Below are 18923 nucleotides of genomic sequence, written 5' to 3'. Positions count from 1 at the left end.
CTCTGCCTCCAAGTGCTGGGATTAAAGGTGTGTGCCACCACTGCCTGGCATGGTAATTTTATAATACTGATTTTCAAACTCTTCTTCGGTATCGCCCCTTACAGGGATGTGAGCTCTGACAGATTCTTGGTGAGGCTGCCTGTTTATCTGCACTCCTTTCTGTTGCAGAACCAGTGATCTAGGGCTTCTTTTTACATGAAAAATCTTCACAGTGACCATGAAAATGAGAAGAACCATCTGAAACTGCAAGACAAAGCCTTTCTTTCCTGTTCTTCAATCTCTACTTATTAAGCACTGTACAAACCGCAGACATGGTCTCTGGAGGAAAACATCTTCTCTTGAGGGGCTTGGTGATAAGAAAAAAAAAAAAAACCAACCACAACAAAACAGAACAAATTCCTAACTAAAGAAAGGATGGAGTTGTATGTAGACACCCCTACTTAGGGGTCAGTGTAGAAGAGGAGGCAGAAGGACTGCAGGGTCCAGGGGATCAGGAGTTTGCTGGGAGATCATGTCTCCATGGAATGTCAGAAGTACACCCAGAAGTAGTCTGTCTAAAACATGAGCGGAGCAAGGATGACACCAACAGACAAGCCAAGCTGGACAGGGAAAACCCAAGAGGCCTCAAGCATATACAGAGAAGTACGGACCTGAGCAACGCTAAGAGTGAGACAGATAATCCCCAGGAGGAGCACACCAGTTGCTTATCTAATACTAAATGGTCAGCCCTGAAAACAGGAGAAACATTTTGCAGACTGAGCAGGTTATATTTATGTATTTACAGATATGTTTATACATTTTGTATATAACAACAGCTTATTATCAAAGTAGCCATGAGTGTGGAAGAGAAAAAGGGGTTCTATAGGTTTGGAGGAAAGATAAGGGAAAATAGAATTATAAGTGGGTATGAATATGATCAAAATACATTATATGGATACATGAAGTTTTCAAAAAATTAATAAAAGAGTATTTTAAAACTACAGTTCCTCTCTACAGATATGATGCCATATACACTTATCGTCAGCACTGGGGAAGAAACAGGCAGATCTCTAGAGTTCCACGCCAACCTATCTGAAAACAAGCAACAAGTCAGCAAACCAATCCCTTCACCCTAGTTCCTCTCCACATGCTCTTATTTCTACTTGATATTATCTACCACAAATCACAAGTGTCACAAAGTAACAAGTGCGGGACTGCATCTCCATTAACAATGAAGGATGGCATCTCACAGGCATGGACCAGTTTTCCTCAGGTCGTCAAGGAGGGAAGGTGGCGGAAGCTTCATTTCCCACATATCTGACTTCTCACAGATTACAGGCAATCGCTGCTCCACAGGCTACTCGAAAAAACACCTCAGGAAAGACAGACTACTAGGATAAAGGGCTTATCTACAAGGACAGAATGTTCGGATATCTTTTTAAAAACCATTTATGGATCTACCTACTACTAGGTTGAACAACGTATCTACTCTATCGATAATTTAATCTTGGACAACATTTTAAAGTTTTACAGACAAAATTAGACTATAATTTCAATTTGAACACACAGCATAAAGCTCCTTTCTCTAAATTTCAAACCTTTCCCCTGCTTTTAGGAAACATAATTGCATAATTCAAACTCCTTCAATACTGTGACCTAGTTCCCTCTTGATGTTATAAATGGCTCATGTAACTATGGTAACCATCTAGGGAAAATGAATGTTTTTCTGGTCAGCATTATGCAAAGTATAACATATGTGTTACTTTTTTCTCTCTGTGATAAACAAGGAGACAAAAATGTTTGCCTTTTTCATTAGTAATGGGACTAGTATACTGAGCTTATCAATGATAGTTCAAGTAATTTCTAGCACCTTAATTTAAATGTTTTAGGATAACTTTTTGCTATTAATAGTTATCCGAAATGCTGAACAGGACCACTATAAAGCCCAAGCCTAAAGTACATAGACTGCATATAACACTCTTGATAAAGAATCTGATATCTCCTTAACTTTGTCCTACCCAAAGTAGTTTCTATTTCTTTTTTAAAAAATTATTTATTCTATGTATATGAGTACACTGTAGCTGTCTTCAGACACACCAGAGGAGGGTATCAGATTCCATTACAGATGGTTGTGAGCAACCATGTGGTTTCTGGGAACTGAACTCACGACCTCTAAAAGAGCAGTCAGTGCTCTTAACTGCGGAGCCATCTCTCCAGCCCCTAAGTACAAGTTTATACAATTAATTTACAAGTTTATTGTTACCTTTTGTAAATTGATTTAAAGTTATGGGCTTTTTAAGATAATTTAAAATGCTTCACAGGACCATCTAGAACAAATACTCTAAAGTTAATATAAACTTCTAGATTTTAAGGATGCATTTGTATTATGTACAATTACATCTCTATAATGAGTTGTCAAGTAGTGACCTTTAGTCTAGGTTTGTGTAGCCCTGGCTGGCCTGGAACTCCCTATGTCGATTGGGCTGGCCTTGAACTCACAGGTTTTGCTTGGTTTTTTGTTTTGTTTTGTTTTTCTTTTTTTTGGTTTTTCTTGACAGGGTTTCTCTGTGTAGCCTGGACATCCTGGAACTCACTCTGTAGACCAGGCTGGCCTTACACTCATAAATCCGCCTGCCTCTGCCCCCCAATTGCTGGGATTAGTGTGTGCCACCACTGCCTGGCTTTGTTTGTTTGTTTTAAGATTTATTTAATTTATATAGGAGTGTTCTGTCTGGATGTACACTTGGATAACAGGAGAGGGCATTAGATCACATTATGGATGGTTGTGAACCACCATGTGGGTGCTGAGAATTGAACTCAAGACCTCTGGAAGAGCAGCTAGTGTTCTTATCTGGTGAGCCACCTCTCCAGTTCCAAACTCACAAAATCTTTGCCTTCTTCTTCGTCTGGAGTGCTGTGATTGAAGTAGTATGCCATCATACCAGGCTGGATGCCCCCTTTATATAAAATTTTCATTTACCATAATTTTTCTGAATCTCTCAATATCTTTAACAGTGCTTTTCAACCATCCAAATATCAGATAAGCATTGCAGTTTCATTATATGAAGAGGGAATTACTGCTCTTACTGGGTTAGGAAAAACCTCACTAACCAAATGAAATGTTTGAGACTTGATTGAATTCTGTGAATCCAAATGTGAAAGGATGAAATGAGAGAGTAGACAAACACAAAACTCATGTTGTGAAAAAATTATGGGCTAGAGTAATGGCAATGTATGTCTAGACTCTTAGTGTATTTTATCTGTTTATAGATAAGGCACTTTCACATAAGATTTGTATTTACACATGTATGTATATTTGTCTTTTCTCTGGCCCATCCCATGCAGTATGATTGTCACTGCCATGGAGGAGCTTGCTGACTACCCCCCACCCCCATCCCTAGCCAAATCTCTAACAAGCTCTTGTACAGCTTTCCTTTCCTACCATTTATGTGTTTATTGCTCCGTTTTCGTAATGTAGTTCACTAAACCACACATGCTTGAAGGAAGGGATCTCTACTAAATTTATTGCTCCCATGGCTCAGTAGATTTGCATGCTGGACTTTCAGTGATGCTTTTTGAATTAATGACATCAAACACACAGGCCTCATTAAAAATCAAGCAGAAAAGGGGCTGGAGAGATGGCTCAGTGGTTAAGAGCACCGACTGTTCTTCTATAGGTCCTGAGTTCAATTCCCAGCAACCACATGGTGGCTCACAACCATCTGTAATGGGATCTGACGACATCTTCTGGTGTGTCTGAAGACAGCAAAGGTGTACTCATATAGATAAATAAAAATCAAGCAGAAAAAGATTCAAGCTTTTAAGGACTAAAGTTCAATAAGGAAGATTTTATAACCTCAGTCACTTGCTATATGTAGGGACAGAATTGGGTATAAATTTAAAATCGTAACATGAAAACCTTTTATGTATATTTGCTCATAAGTGTTGCACTTGCTTGTATGTATGTGTGCCCTGTGTGTGCATGGTGCTACAGAGATCAGCAGAGGGCATTCATTGATCAGATGCCCTGGAAGTGGAGTTAGAGATAATTGTGAGCCACCAGGGAGGTGCTGGGAAACACAGAATCATGAGGTATATTATCAAAATTCCCATAATAAAGAAAATTCAGAACTGGAGACATGGCTCCAAGTTGAAGAGCATTTGCTGCTCTTGCCGAGGATCTGGATTGGGTCCCTAGCACTCAAATGGTGGCTCCCAATTGTTTGGAATTCTAGGTCCACAGGATCCGACACTTTTCAGTGCACCAAACGCAATATCCTTGAACACTAGGCATGTACATTGTGCACATCCATGAATCAAAACAAATCTTTAAAAAGGAAAAAAATGAAATATTAAACAGAAGAAAGGATTTTCTAATGGCATTGGCCCAATTCAAGCAGACACTGATTCTTTTCCCTCACAAGTTCTTACTAGTTTGCTTTTAATTAGTTGAGACTGTTTCTCTCATCTCATACCGCATTAACTATGGATATAAACATTTTAGTATAAAAGAAACAGGCCTGAGGACATTTCCCATTAGAGACCTAATAAAAGGCCTACAATAGACTTAGTCCAGTAATTTGAAGCCAATCGTACACTAATTTGGGGGAAATCAGCTATCTATCTTTTTCTAGGTCAGTTTAAGAGCAGGACAAAATACTAAAGAACAACCCTGTTCCCCCAATGCCCCCCAGAATATCATCAATTTCTACATTGTAGAGTGGGGGATTTTTAAATTCTGCATTCAGGAGAGTTAGGAGACCCACTCTGAACAGGCCATATGAGTAGCTACTTAGAGGAAAAGGACAATGATAAATAGCTCAGGTCAAGAGTTGGAATTGCAAGGACCAAGGAATGCAATGCTGCCTTCCCATCCTCCAGTACACATTTTCCTCATGCAGGCTGCTTTCAGAAGGAGGCCAGAGTTAAATTAACCTACATGCATAAACACAGCAAGAAAAGCACACCTGCAATAATCCATACATACTATCATGTGTGAAGTTCGTCAAGATTTCTACCAGTGCCAGTGGGAACACAATGATCCGGATTTCTTTCTCCTCCTGCAGTCTGTCAGAGTTATTAGAGGTACCAAGAATGCCTTCCAAAATCCTTCCTTGCTTCCCAACTTGTTTTTTGCTCTTGAGAAGTCTGCATCATCGACTTTCCTCAGGTCCCACACAGTAAGTCTGCCTGTTGCTCAGTAAAGCAGGCTGTATAAAATCCATGGGCCCACAGAGTGCCTAACTCCAACCAATAAGAAACAGAGCGGCTTGCAATAATTCGACCTTTTAGCTGGCATTGGCTGAACCACGTTTGTGAGTAAACACAAAAATTAATTCAGGTTAAAAAAGAAGTCAATAACCTTAACAATGATTATTTCTTTTGTTCTTTTCTTTTTTGGTTTTTTTTCGAGACACCATTTCTCTGTGTAGCCCTGGCTGTCCTGGAACTCACTCTGTAGACCAGGCTGGCCTTGAACTCAGAAATCCTCATGCCTCTGCCTCCCAAGTGCTGGGATTAAAGGCGTGAGGCACCAACGCCCGGCTTAACAATGATTATTTTCAACAAGACCTGGCTCTTTAATATTAAAGAATAATGGCAAAAAAATTCGTCCCACGTTCTCAGAAATTCAATAGTGTGCTTGCCTGGGTTGACTTAATATTCCACTGGTCAAAATCTCAGCGTTAAAGGCTATTAACACATTAGTTCTCAGGCCTTACAAAATAGCCCTTGTCCTCAGGACGCCGAATTCCGCCTTGTGTTTTACGAAGTTCAAATTTTCATCTAGACCAGGACTTAGATTCCCCTTGGCATGCCAACAGCTGCTTTAGTATACACCACTGCTCGAAAGTGTTCTGAACAGGCGGTGCAACAGGTATAGCGCTGCAAACCAGGCAGGAGCACCCCAAACTCATCACTCTGGCGTTTTCTCTTTTCTCACTCAAAGACGCTGCTCCCAATGGGGTTTACACAAACGTTTCATCAAAACTAGGCGAGTACTCTTATATCTATTTCTGTGGGGAAAAAAAGCAAAACAAAACCAAGACAGCGTACATATTTATATACATTCCGGAAGTCTATCCGTAATTAGTTAGCTCCTCCTCCTGGCAATTCACTGATGGTACTGGGGGAGTAAGGCGGAAAACCGCTCACTCAGAGAGCTTCGCACTCGGTGGCTTATTCAATTTTTAATTCCCTCTGCACCGCTCCCCTGATGCTTAGTTGTGAAACCGAGTGAAAATACAGTGATGTCTCTATGTGTGAATGTGTGTGTGTGTGTATGAGAGCTTCTCCTTCCGCGGCCACGCCAAGTCGTCGCTGGCGGGTGATGCCTAAGCGATTCGACCTCTGAAAACAGTTTCCTTTAAAATGGTTTGGGACTGGGGACCTGGCCACCTTCTCTCTAAACCAAACTCTAAGGCGTGCGAGGAGAGGAGCCGACCCTGAGAGCCACCCCGGCGCTTGGAGGAGAGGGGGCCGCATGCAAGGCGGGAATCGGCATTTAATTTACAAGCTGAGGGCAGAGGGCGCACCTCCTACCTCCCCCGGTGCTCCCGGAGCCTAGCGGCGACCGGAGCACGACCGTGGCCGCGGGGCCATCGGCGGGAAGTCGCCGCGCATGCCCGGAGCCGCGCCCGCTGCACCCTGGGTCGCCTTAGTTCCCCTCAGGCCTCGCTCGGCCAGCAGCACCCAGGGGGCCGCTCGCTGCTGTCTCGGAGGCTCGCGAGGGAGGCGCCGGATCCGCCAGATGGAGGCAAGGTCGGTGACTCGGGGCCGAGCGAGCCGAGCCGGCGCCGCCTATCCCTGTGGGGAACGGAAACGAGAAAGCGGTCGCCCGGCCTCTCGGGGGGCAACCGTCAGCCTTCGGGCGGAGGGGCAGGCTCAGCCATGCGGCCCCTTTAAGAGGGGGCGGGGCGCCGCCTGCCGTTTGGCCGGCCCCCGCACCCTCCCCCCGCCCCGGGCTAGAGTTGACGGACCAATCGCCCGGGCGGCGCAGGGAAGGCGGGAGAATGCGAACTCTTCGGTAGGGCGATAGGGGCGGGGCCCCAGCCTTATTAGGAGTGAGTGCCGCGCAGGCGCAGATGCGGCCGCTGGCCAAGGGGCGGGGACTAGTCCACTGAGACTCCGACAGGCACCGAGGCTGATAGAGAGGCGAGAGGGTAGCGAGGAGCTTGTCACGGGGATCCGGGCGACCGGGCAGCCCCGGTAGCGTCTGGGGAGTCTCAGGGGAGTCAGCCAGTGTCACTGCCTGGCAGCCCAGCGCCGTCGGCCGCGGGGGAACCCCGCTGCTCTCTCCCGGCGAGGGAGGGGGCCGGAGGGAGCCCCGGTCTCGCCCCGCCCCTGGGCTTGTTACCGCGGGGGCGGGGAGTAAAGGGTTTCTTCTTGGGGGGGAGTGGAGATCGGGGGACTCGGCGGTGCCCTCTCGAGCGGCGGCCGTGTCCCCGCGGCGCCGGGCTGCCGAGCGGAGGAGCGGCGGTCGTGGCTGTTGCATGTGTGGCTGCTGGATGCGGAGGCGGCGGCGGCGGCGGCGGCGAGGAGCAGCAGCGGCAGCGGCGGCGGCGACGGCGGCAGCAGGATGTTAGGGCAGCAGCAGCAGCAGCAGCAGCAGCAGCTGTACTCGTCGGCCGCGCTCCTGAGCGGAGAGCGGAGCCGGCTGCTCACCTGCTACGTGCAGGACTACCTGGAGTGTGTGGAGTCGCTGCCCCACGACATGCAGAGGAACGTGTCGGTGCTGCGGGAGCTGGACAACAAATACCAAGGTACTTTTGCCTCTCCCGGGTGACAGGGTGAGAGCCAAGTGCACCGGGCGATCTGGGGGGGGTGCGGGGCCGGGAAGGGGGGTTACACTGCACAGCCCACTCGCGGCCCTCCCTGTCCCGGCTCGGTCCGAGCAGGACTTCCGAGGACCGCCCGTCAGCCCCCGCTGCAGCTCTTGGCGGCTGGCTGCAGCTGCCGCGGACGAGAATCAGCCATCTTAAAGCGAGCATTTTTGTTCCGGTGCCTGCCGGCTGGGTGCCTGCCGCACACCGTCCTGCCCGGGGCTGGCGAGCGTGCAGCGGGGCGCGGGCTGGACCGGGTGCTGGGCCTGCTTGCCCCTTGCCCGCTGGGCTGCCTCCCTCTTCGAGCAGATGCATTGGAACGTATTGGGGGGATGGGGCGAGAGGACGTCGAAGGTGGACTCCGGAGATGTCCCGTCCCCCCCTCCCCTCCGGCTCCCGGCGTGGCGCGGGACGGGGACAGTCTGTGCTTCCCTCTCGCCCCGGGGAAAGTTCCGGGCCGCCCGGTGGCTCAGCCTTTCCTCGGCTACTGCCAAATGGTTAAAGGGGGAGGGGTCCCCCGCAGGGCGGGCGGAGGAGGGGTGTGTGTGTGTGTGTGTGTTAGTGTGTGTGAGTGTGTTAGTGTGTGTGAGTGTGGCGGGGAGGGCCCGGCCTAGGGGCGGGGCCTGCGGGTGTGACGTCGTAGGGGCGGGGCGCGCGCTCCCGCGGGCGTCGGCCACGGCGGGCTACTCGGAGGGGCTTGGGTGGACTGAGCTGACTGCTGGGCGGGACAGTAAGATGGGCCTGGGCGGAGTCGGTGTTGGGTGGTGATGTTTCAAATCTCTCCTACCCAGTTCGCGAATCAAGGCGCGGGCATCGCTGTGGGGACCATCTCTCTCTCTCTGACCCTGGCTCAGCGTAGGTTCCGGGCTATGTGTCACTTCCGGACTCCTGGAGGAAGTGGGTTCGTTGGCTGGGCAACCACCTGGCGTCCTTGCACCCTTGGGTTCCTCTTCCAAGTTTAAATGAGGAGAAAAGCTTTTTTTTTTTTTGTCATCAAAGAAACTCGAACAGGAAATTATCTTCAGGGACTGTCATACCTTTCTCTTGCTAGGATAGGAAAAATTGAAATGGGGATATGTTCAGCCTTTGGTAACCCCTAGTCAGGAAACTGTGTAGACCTTATGTGGACCATAAAAACAACTTGGAGCCCTTCTGTAACTTAATCCTGTAATACACCCCATGCTGACTTAGCATGTTAGAGCACTTAGGTGTTTCAATTGACAAACTTGTTTTCTGAGTCTCTGATTGTTTATGGTATGTCAGTGTTTCAACCAGATTCAAAGACTTATGAGGTTAAAGTTTACTTTTATAGACAAGATCATGGAGTAATGTATTCAGTTAATTGTATAGAGAATATTTTATTTCAAAGCTGTCTGCTTCAAAAACAATCGTTTTAGAACTGACTCCTCTTTATCCCAAGGGATTGAAGTTAGGACTCACACACAATAGGTAAAGGTCCTACAAGTCCACCCCTGTTCCCACCCTTTAAAGAAATGAACATCAGCCTCGCAATGGTGGCACACACGCCTTTAATTCCAGCACTTGAGAGGCAGAGGCAGGCAGATTTCTGATTTCGAGGCCAGCCTGGTCTACAGAGTGAGTTCCAGGACAGCCAGGGCTATACAGAGAAACCCTGTCTCAGAAAAAAACAAAACAAAACAAAAGCAAAAAATGAACATCATCCTGTGGTATTTTCTGCAGACATGGGGGACATACATGAATGACAACCTAGCAATGAGACATGAGCTTGAGAATTCTGTGCCAAAATATGTAGTTTTTCTTATATCAAAACTATTGTATTTTTTAAAAGCACAAAGCTTGGACTACTTTAGGTTGGTAATGACATAATTTTTTGACGTAGAAATCAGTGATACCAGTTACCTGTAATTAATTGTCATACACTGTTCAGGGAACATGAATAGTAGACCTTATAAGACTGAGAGGTTAATGCAAACTGGCTCCATTATGATTGGGATTAATTCCAAGATGAATACACAAATAGTGGTGTAGCTTCTGCATGGGCACATCGTTGCTAAGCTCAACTTCACAGTTTTATTTTTGTTAGAAGCTCTATATATTTTGGTTTTCTTGGCTCAGATTTTATTTTCACTGATTCTTAAGTATTTTCTACTATGGGGGTCTAATGTAACAGTGCCTTTCAGAAATTATTGCACAGTCCATTAAGTAGAGAGACAAAGAAAAAACACAATTGATATAAATATTTATGCAGGGTATGGCTGTAGAAAGCCTTCATTGTCTCTTCAGCATTTCATTCATAATTTTCTAAAGACATAGCAACCTTTGAACTAAAATGTAATATATGATTTCCAGTGCCCTATTATAACGTATGGAAAGTGTTGCATGGTCAGATGTGCATGTTTGGCAATTCAAAGTCTGAAGGTCTCAATCTTTTTCCCCACCTTATGTAGCAGTGATTGCATTCTCTGGGATTGCTCTGGAGAAATTTTATTTTAAGTGCTGGACATTGAACCTAGGGTCTCACACATGTGTAGTAAGCAATAGCAATCTACCACTGAATTATTCCTAAACCTGCTTTTTACTCCTTATTTTAATACAGGAGCTCACTGAGTTACCCAGGATAGCCTTGAACCCACTGTGTAGCCCAGACGTCTGTTGAAATTGTGAACCTCCTGCCTCACTTTCTCAAGTAGCTGGGATTAACAGCTTGTGCCACTAGGGTTTAGCAAGATGAAAGGAAAAATCTCTGTCCCAAATATGGGCTGAGTACTTTTTTGGTTTTGTTTTTGTTTTTTTTCTCACTCTATAGTTAAGGTGTCTTTATAAATTTTTATCTCATCATAGTGTCAGTGTGCAAGTATGACACAAGGAATATTTAACTCCGATTATGAGATATAAAATGTTTGAAGTGAAGTTTATGTTTTTATAATCTTTACTTTGTGTCTATAGCTAATGTCTTTATTTTTCCCATAGGAAGATTGGGTTCATAGGAAATGCACTTATATGACTACTTCAGCAAAACAGGATATATTTGGATTTTTTTTCAAACATGTGAAATGCACAGGCCAACAAGATGGCTCAGTTGGTAAAGAGGTTTACAGCCAAGCTTGACGCCCTGAGTTCAACCCTGGAAATCACATGGTGGAAAGAGAGAACTGATTCCCATAAATTTTCCTCTGGCCGCCACAAGGAGTGCTGTGGCATTGTCTGAGAGCTTACATACACACACACACACACACACACATACACACACACACACACACAGTGTTTAAAAATGTAAAGCTATGGTGTGAGTCCTCTCAGTACCCTTAGCTGTTGTGGCAAAATTGTCCATCAAGTGTTACTATCTGCAATTTCCAGGAAGAAGGGAATCCATAAATGTTCTAATTATTCACTTTTGTTATCTGCTTTCAGATAGCCAGCGTTATGTACTTATTTACATTTCTGTTCTTTATATTGGAATGTAAAGCAGTGATGAGGGATGCAGTAGTAATACCATTGGAAGCACCTCATAGTAAAACATGGGGTGCTAATGTAATTTTGAAATCTAAGAGCTACTGTTTATTTTTTTACCCTCAAGGGAATAGACCTCTTTCATGTAGCCTTATATCATAGCTGGGTAAGAAACAACAGATTTGAATAAAACTAAACTTAATTAGATCTTTGATGACTTGTGAAATTGTACATTCTGGTGACTCAGCTGTTGCTTGATTTAAAAGTGTCCAACTTTTAATACAGTGGCATCAGCAGCTTCAGCAAGCATTGAATCAACTGCTGAGTTAGATACAAAGGTAGAATGGGCCAGTGCTGACTTTACTTAATTCTGTAGTGGCTTGGTCACTGGATGCCAGCAACAGCAGATCTCCTCTGGAAGTAGTTTTGATTTTTGGAATTTCCCATGTGATGCCAAAATAAAAGAGCCATTTAAAACTAAGTTGTCAGGAAGCTAAGAAATGCTGACATCTGCCTTTTTACAGAGTGTCTAAGGGTAGGATGTGAAAATGAGGTAATGTGTCTCTCTGGAGTCAGGTAACAAGTCACTGATTGAGCTATAATTTCTGTAAACACACAATTGGGTAGCAATCTGTGCCTGTGTCTGAGAACCACCTCAGGTTTTATGGCTGGAGTTCAGCATGTAAATTTTACGTGTAGAGTTGTTTTGATGTTCAAATAAAGAATTGGCAATAAGGAACTCAGCACATTCTAAATTAGCATGTCTTATGTAATACTTTTGTCTTACTTTTATCATTCAGATCTTATGAAATACTTTTGATTGTTAATTTGCTGTGTGTGTGTGTGTGTGTGTGTGTGTGTGTGTGTGTGTGTGTGTTCAGTGAAGGTGAGGGATCGATGTCTTATGTCTTCCTCTGTTGCTGTCCACCTTAGGTTTTTGTTTTGTATTTGAGACATGTCTCTCACTTAAGCTAGACTGCCTCTGAGTGGCAAGCCCAGGGGATCCTCCAGCTCCGAGGTTACAGGTGCACACAACCACACCACTTTTTATGTGGGTGCTGCGAGTCAGCTTAGGTCCTCGTGACTATGTGGCAGACACTTTAGAGACTAAGCCAATTTGCTATTTCCCTTTACTTTTTAAAAATACAGATGAACAATGTTAAGGTTTATGTTGTTCTTGTTAGTTCCTTCTAATTAGCTTTGTCTTAGGGTTTTTGTTGGAGAGAAAGGAGGTTATTTCAGCTTACAACTCAGGTCATAGTCTAGATCAGGGGAAAGTCCTCAAGTCATAGTCTAGGTCAGGGCAGCACCTCAAGGCAGGAACCATGAGGCAGGAACTAGAACATAAACCATGCTGCTTACTGGCTTTCTCCTTGAAGCTTGCTCAGTCTTGCTTTCTTATGCATCTCAGAACTGCCTGACCAGGGTTTTGAGGCATTTTCTCAATTGAAAATCTCTCTTCCGAGCCAGACAGTGGTGATGCATGCCTTTAATCCCAGCACTTGGGAGTCAGAGGCAGGCGGATTTCTGAGTTCTAGACCTTGCCTGGTCTAGAGAGTGAGTTCCAGGACAGCTGGGGCTCCACAGAGAAACCCTGTCTCAAGAGAGACCCTGGGTACGCAGAGAAACCCTGTCTCAAGAGAGACCCTGGCTACGCAGAGAAACCCTGTCTCGAGAGAGAGTCTCTCTTCCTCAATAACTCTAGCTTCTGTCAAGTTGACACAAATTAACCAGAGCAACCTTTAAAGTTTTTAAAAATTACTTTTACTTATTGTGCATGTGAGCACATGAGCATATATGGAGAGGATAGTTTGCAGGAGTCAGTTCCGTGCTTTTACAGTATTGGTCCCAGGGATCAAATTGAGATTGCCAGGTTAGCAGAAAGCTCCTTTACCTGGTATGCCATCTGCCCCAGTATACTTTCATATTGGACGATATAGACTTCGTATGAGAATAATGTGTTCAGTGTATACATAAATGTGCTTTCCTGCTTTAATTCTAACTTGAGAATGAAGTATGTGCTAATATGCCGTAATATTATTCTTTTTCCCTCTTTTTAGAAACTTTAAAAGAAATTGATGATGTCTACGAAAAGTATAAGAAAGAAGATGATTCCAACCAGAAAAAACGCCTACAGCAGCATCTCCAGAGAGCATTAATCAATAGCCAGGAGTTGGGAGATGAGAAAATTCAGATTGTCACACAGATGCTTGAGTTGGTGGAAAACCGAGCGAGACAAATGGAGCTGCATTCACAGTGTTTCCAAGATCCTGCCGAAAGCGAACGGGCCTCAGACAAATCGAAGATGGATTCTAGTCAACCCGAAAGATCTTCTAGAAGACCTCGAAGACAGCGGACCAGTGAGAGCCGTGATTTATGTCACATGACAAATGGGATTGACGACTGCGATGATCAGCCACCGAAAGAAAAGAAATCCAAGTCGGCTAAGAAGAAGAAGCGCTCCAAGGCCAAGCAGGAGAGGGAGGCGTCACCTGTTGAGTTTGCCATAGATCCCAACGAGCCCACCTACTGCTTATGTAACCAAGTGTCCTACGGGGAGATGATAGGCTGTGACAATGAACAGTGTCCCATTGAATGGTTTCACTTTTCATGTGTTTCACTCACCTATAAACCAAAGGGGAAATGGTATTGCCCAAAGTGCAGGGGAGACAATGAGAAAACCATGGACAAAAGTACCGAAAAGACAAAAAAGGAGAGAAGAGCGAGGTAGTGAAGGCCATCCGTGTTTTAAAGGGTTCTTTGTCTTTTATAGAATTGGTTTACTTTCAGAAAATGTTTTAGGGTAAATGCATAAGACTATGCAATAATTTTTAATCATTAGTATTGATGGTGTATTAAAAGTTGTTGTACTTTGTCTGTGACCTTAATTTTCTGCACTGAATTGCCAAATATTTTCAGCCAGGTAGTCTTGTGAGGACCTAATGCAAGGAGCAGGCAGAGAGTTGTAGGAACGAACTGCTAGCAGCTTCCCCAGCCACGCCCATTCCACCCCTACCTTGAACTCCCATGCTGTTTGGGGGGGTAAACCCAAAAAGTTTTGCTAACATTTTATTTTAGTTTTGTGTGCTTAAGAATCTTATGTATTCTTGGATTTCTGTGTCAAATTATCTTGGTAATTTCAAACATGAACACTATCCTGTTTAGAGATTCTTACTGCCTCCATGTATTCAGACACTTGTTAAATCTCTAGTCTCCCAGAAATTCCAGAAACTAGAGAGAAGAGTAATCTGTGGCCCCGCGCGCATGTGTGGACGAGTGCTCTCTTACTGGAAGGCTTGCTGCTGTATTTCCTTGGTAGCTTTTGGTACCTGTCAATTGTAGCGTCTTTAAAAGCTCCGCTTCTTCAGAACTGACACACCTCATCTAGTGTTTGGTAAGGTTTTGTTTTGATCAGGACACATAAGACTAGTTAGAAATACCAAAAACGTTGCCACTGCCTCATCCTGGCAAGATTTGGATTATCTAGCATCATGGTTCAAGGTGGAACAATTTAAAGGTGTGTCTCAATATTTTCCATGTGACCTACTGCTGGGATGTTTAGCCACAGACCTGTCAGTGGGAAAAGGGCATATATTAGTCTTTAAATATTGCCATTTCTGTCAAACAGTTATTTTAAATAGTTTTTCTGGGGGCTAGAGTTTATTTCTGCCCCATGAGTAATTATACATTATTTTAAATAATAGTATATTTATCTTAATCTTCTGGTATTGGTGCTGTTTGATGTTTTCATGTTTATTGAACTAATTTCACTATAACAATATGATTAATAATGTATTTGTAAATTGAATTTTCCAAGATTTTGATATTTTAAGGTTAAGCATCTTGGATGTGTGACCATGTGTGGAGCAGTTTTTGGTTATGGAGGTCAGCAGATGGACTAGTCCTTTACGTGCAGCGTCTATCTTAGTCATCTTTTCTTTCTAATCTGATAATCTTGGTTCTTTTTGATTAACATGTGAAAAATCCTGTCTGCTTGTTCGGAAAAAAAAAAAAAGATGTTTTTTTTCTCTTCAAGCTCTCTGTGTGACTTAGGCCCTGTCTTTTCACCTTACCTGAATGTCAGGTCATCAACCTGGAAAATGAGTTGGCTTTTCAACCCAAGGGTCTTTTGAAATTTCAGTGTTGTACCATGGTGAAAGATTTTAACAATGAAATGGCTTGCTTTCTTTTTCATTAATGCCCTCCATCCTGAGGTATAACAGCAGTTTTCAGGGTGAGCTTAGAGGTGGGTAAATGAACATTGTTTTATTTCCATCCCAGGGTATTCTGCTTGGTAACTATGGCCAGTTGATTATTTTACTTCTTAAGTAAGAAATGTTAGGTAATATGGTATTTATTTTTACTAACTTTGTTGAGTTGTAAAGAATCCCATTTCCCTCTTGAACGTAGCTGTTTAACTGATGCCATTAATAATGTAGTCAGTAGAACAAAGCTCTCCAGAGCTTTGAGGGCTGACTATGGAGCACTTAGCCACTCTTTTAATCATACTGTGTAGCAGAGATCCCCAAACTTACCTCATATTGGAATTACCTTAGTTAGTTTGAAAGCATTGGTACATGGACCCCAACCTTAGCAATTGAGATATAGGATTTATTTGGAATTTGACTTAAGCATTAGGCTTATTTAAAGGTTCCCATTCTAATGTATAGAAAAGTTCTGAAACCACTGCCCTATTTTGAAATTTTCAGCATATCGAAAACTTTTGGGAGATTGTCAGCATCAGACATTTGTGGCTCTAAAGCTACCACCATCCATAGTTGAGCGCTGCCTCTGCACTAGGGACTGCTCTACCCTGTTGCAGTATGCAAAGGGAAGTTCTCTCTTGAGGACCACACCTAGCAGAAAAGTCAGATGTACAGAACACTAAGTAACTGCTTCCACGGTTAACTGAAAGTAAAGCACGGTAAAGGTGGAAATGACAGAGGGGTGAGTATGTATCAGATGCAGTGAGTTAGGGAGAGCCTCTAGTGAAGCAGTCAGACCTCACAGCAGTGTGTGTGTGTGTGAGGGGGGGGGAGGATAAACTTGATACAGCATTAGAATACTGAGGAAAGAGCTAGAGGATAAAGGCTTTGGAAATCATGGCAGGCTGTCTGGAAAAGCATTGAAAGACCGAGTCAGTGTCTGATTTGTATTTAAAGATCAGTTTGGGTATTGTGAATAGAATCTGTAGACCCCTATGGAAGTGAGAGGAGGGGGGTTAGAAAACTTAGAAGAATTTGCCTCTTAAATGGCAGTTTAGGTTTGTGAGGTTAGCTGTGGAAAGGCTGTCTCATGGTGTATACCTAAAAGTTTTTTAAAGATTATTTTAAGGCCAAAAAGTGTGTTTATACACCAAGTGTGTGCAGGGCTCAAAAAAGCTAAGAGGACATCCAGTCCTCAGAGCTGGGTTATAGACTGTGAGCTGCCTCGTGGGTGCTGGGAACTGAACTCGGGCCCTCTGGAAGAACAAGAAATAGTGTTAACCACTGAGATTTTTGTTTTAAAGGGCATAGCTAATTTGATTTGACCTAGGGATTGGAAAGCAATGTGGTAACAAGGATGACTGTTAGATCTTTCATCTGAGTTTAAGGACATAGGCTTCTCACATTTGGGGTGGCAACCCAAGTGGTTCTGGAAGAGAGAGGAGTTTGCTCTTGGGTTTGAAATGACTCACAAATTTCTAGGGCAACTCAATATGGAGTCCTGGGTTTGACAGGCTATAGAAAGAGATGGGATAAGCATTTGGAGAGTCAGTGTGATTGAAGTAGTGTTTCTCAAGTGTCTTCATAGTCTCCACTTGTTAACAGTGCAGAGTCTGATCAGCAGATTGCTTGTAGGGGCTGAGAGTCTCCATTGTAAGCAAGGCTTGCTGGTGTTGATGCTGTTGTTCTTGGATCCACAATGTGAGGAGCCACCAAGTTATGCCAGAAGAGGAAGGAGTTGGCTGGGAGCTATTCTGACATTTGAAATAGGAAGCAGCAGAAGTGCCTTCTCACCTCAACCCAAAAAGTGCTCCACTCTTCATTCCTAAGTAGAAATGTTCTGAGAAGGGCGTCAGCATCTCGTTCAGGTGCTGTTCAAGTAAGATGAGCACAGGGAACTATCAGATTGATTAGTTGAATAAGCTGCAGGTACGGTGGGTGTTAACACTGACCAGAGGAGGACTGGAGTAGTTGACAGGACTGTATGTAACTCAAGCCTCGATGCAAAAGGTTGAGCCAGGCTGGTCACCTGATTTAAATATGTACAATGTACTTGTTTGCAAGACAGTGTCTTGGGTAGTGGTGGGGTAAGGCTGTGAGTGAAGACAGCAAGCAGTCTGAGTGTGAGATGCTTAAGTGGTAGAATGTGCAGGGGTAAAGGCAGATAGGTTGGTTTGGGGACCGTGAGATTGTACATTCTTGGTGAAGAGCCAAGGATGGAGAGGATGCTGGGAATCTGGAGGAATTAAAGATAAGTGTATGAAATGTCGCTTAGGAAAGTGGGAACAAGAATAGTCCAGGAAAAGGCAGTCTGAGCTATTGCTAGGCCAAGGGTTTGGGTCCTACCTTCAGATGAGCCATTTGCAAACTGCCTTGGTCAAAGTATGAAAAAAAGGAAGAAAGAAAGAAAATACAAAAAAACCCTCTAAGTCTCTGAGCCAGAAAAATGGTATTTCCCCTGTCCTCTTTGTATATCCATCGTCCTCTGCAGCATCTGGTTTCATTGCCCTGTGGAGAGTGGAGAGGCACAGACCTTTCAGGGGCAGCTGCTGGGTGTGGAGCAGGTAGGCTCTGCTGCACTTTCTGAGTCAAGCGCTTGTGCTTTGATGTAGAGCCAGGTATGTTTTCAATAATGTGTGTCAGTTTGGACTTAGCTTAATTGGGATTGCTTGACATTGGTGCACACGCTGGGACACTGGATCATTTACCCTTTCCTGTAGTATGAGGGCTGTGCTCTGAGTCAGGATCCCAAAGACTTCTATCTGTGAACCTGCTCAGGCCCCTGTCCTCGGCCTGCTGTTGGTTTAAGTAAGAAGTAAGCAGTGTAGAATGGTTACTCGGAAAGCTGCCATTATTCATGTCTCTGGGGAGGCCTAAAGGATGAGTGTTTCTAATCTCAAGCTTACTATTTAGGGTTTCTGAAATATCAGCTTTTAATTCATGTATGTAGTAGCTAGACCTTAAAGCAGGATTATTTTAGAGACCAGACAGGAGGAATAGTTCAATAGATTTAGCCATTTCTGTCTGCTCTTTGAATCACATTTTAAAGTATTACCCAATATTTTTTTTAAAAAAACTCATTTATGTAAATTTATTTTATAAATACAAGAGTATCATTTGTGCATATGAGAAATTAATGTAACAAACCAAAGCAGTGGCATTCTATGTGCGATTACTTGCAAGATCAGACTCCAGAGTCCGCCCTTGTGAAATATTGTGACTAGTTAATACTAAGAATGAAAGACCAAAATACCAAAGAAATCAAAAGTATTTGGAGAATTTTCTTGACTACATCCTTATCATGCACCTCTAAGAAATAACTTTACCAACAAAAGCTAACCATAGCTCTTTTTTTCCACACTTAAGTTAATGTTTTCTTGACCGTTGTGGTGGGACATACTTGTAATCTCACCACTTGGGTGGTGGAAGCTGAAGAATGGGAGTTCAAGGACAGCCTGGATTATGTAGTGTCTCAGGATACAAGACA

General features: G+C 44.0%; 2 protein-coding genes across 6 annotated transcripts in view; one reads left to right on the top strand and one right to left on the bottom strand.

Annotated features, from left to right (window-relative positions):
• LOC116069255 (WAS/WASL-interacting protein family member 2-like) overlaps window positions 1-7553 on the bottom strand; it is a 10262-nt gene extending 2709 nt beyond the window's left edge. The window contains exons 1-2 of the mRNA XM_031339759.1: window positions 6520-7553; window positions 4967-5993 (exon numbers count right to left, since the gene is read on the bottom strand). Coding sequence (XP_031195619.1) covers window positions 6635-7471 — 837 coding nt within the window. The 5' untranslated portion in view covers window positions 7472-7553 and the 3' untranslated portion in view covers window positions 4967-5993; window positions 6520-6634. The remainder of the gene's footprint in view (window positions 1-4966; window positions 5994-6519) is intronic.
• Window positions 6639-14106, top strand: Ing2 (inhibitor of growth family member 2). 5 transcript variants are annotated; one of them, XM_031339758.1, is made up of 2 exons: window positions 6639-6738; window positions 13292-14106. In XM_031339758.1, the coding sequence occupies exon 2, from the start codon at window positions 13438-13440 to the stop codon at window positions 13960-13962; it is 525 nt and encodes a 174-aa protein (XP_031195618.1). In that variant the 5' UTR covers window positions 6639-6738; window positions 13292-13437; the 3' UTR covers window positions 13963-14106. The 5 variants fall into 5 exon arrangements, with proteins under 5 accessions (XP_031195618.1, XP_031195615.1, XP_031195614.1 ...); XM_031339755.1 differs by lacking the exon at window positions 6639-6738 and adding an exon at window positions 7026-7739; XM_031339754.1 differs by lacking the exon at window positions 6639-6738 and adding an exon at window positions 8094-8529.
• Window positions 14107-18923: the final 4817 nt, after the last annotated feature.

The sequence above is a fragment of the Mastomys coucha genome, unplaced genomic scaffold (assembly GCF_008632895.1).
Source record: "Mastomys coucha isolate ucsf_1 unplaced genomic scaffold, UCSF_Mcou_1 pScaffold22, whole genome shotgun sequence".
NCBI lineage: Eukaryota > Metazoa > Chordata > Mammalia > Rodentia > Muridae > Mastomys > Mastomys coucha.
This window is presented reverse-complemented; position numbering and strand designations above follow the sequence as displayed.

Bases quoted from the DNA above. Each gene is read 5' to 3' on its own strand.
- Ing2 (XM_031339754.1), top strand. From the start codon at position 8,109: ATGCATTGGAACGTATTGGGGGGATGGGGCGAGAGGACGTCGAAGGTG. The intron at 8,530-13,291 runs GTAAGATGGGCC...CCCTCTTTTTAG, and splicing joins GCTGACTGCTGGGCGGGACA to AAACTTTAAAAGAAATTGAT.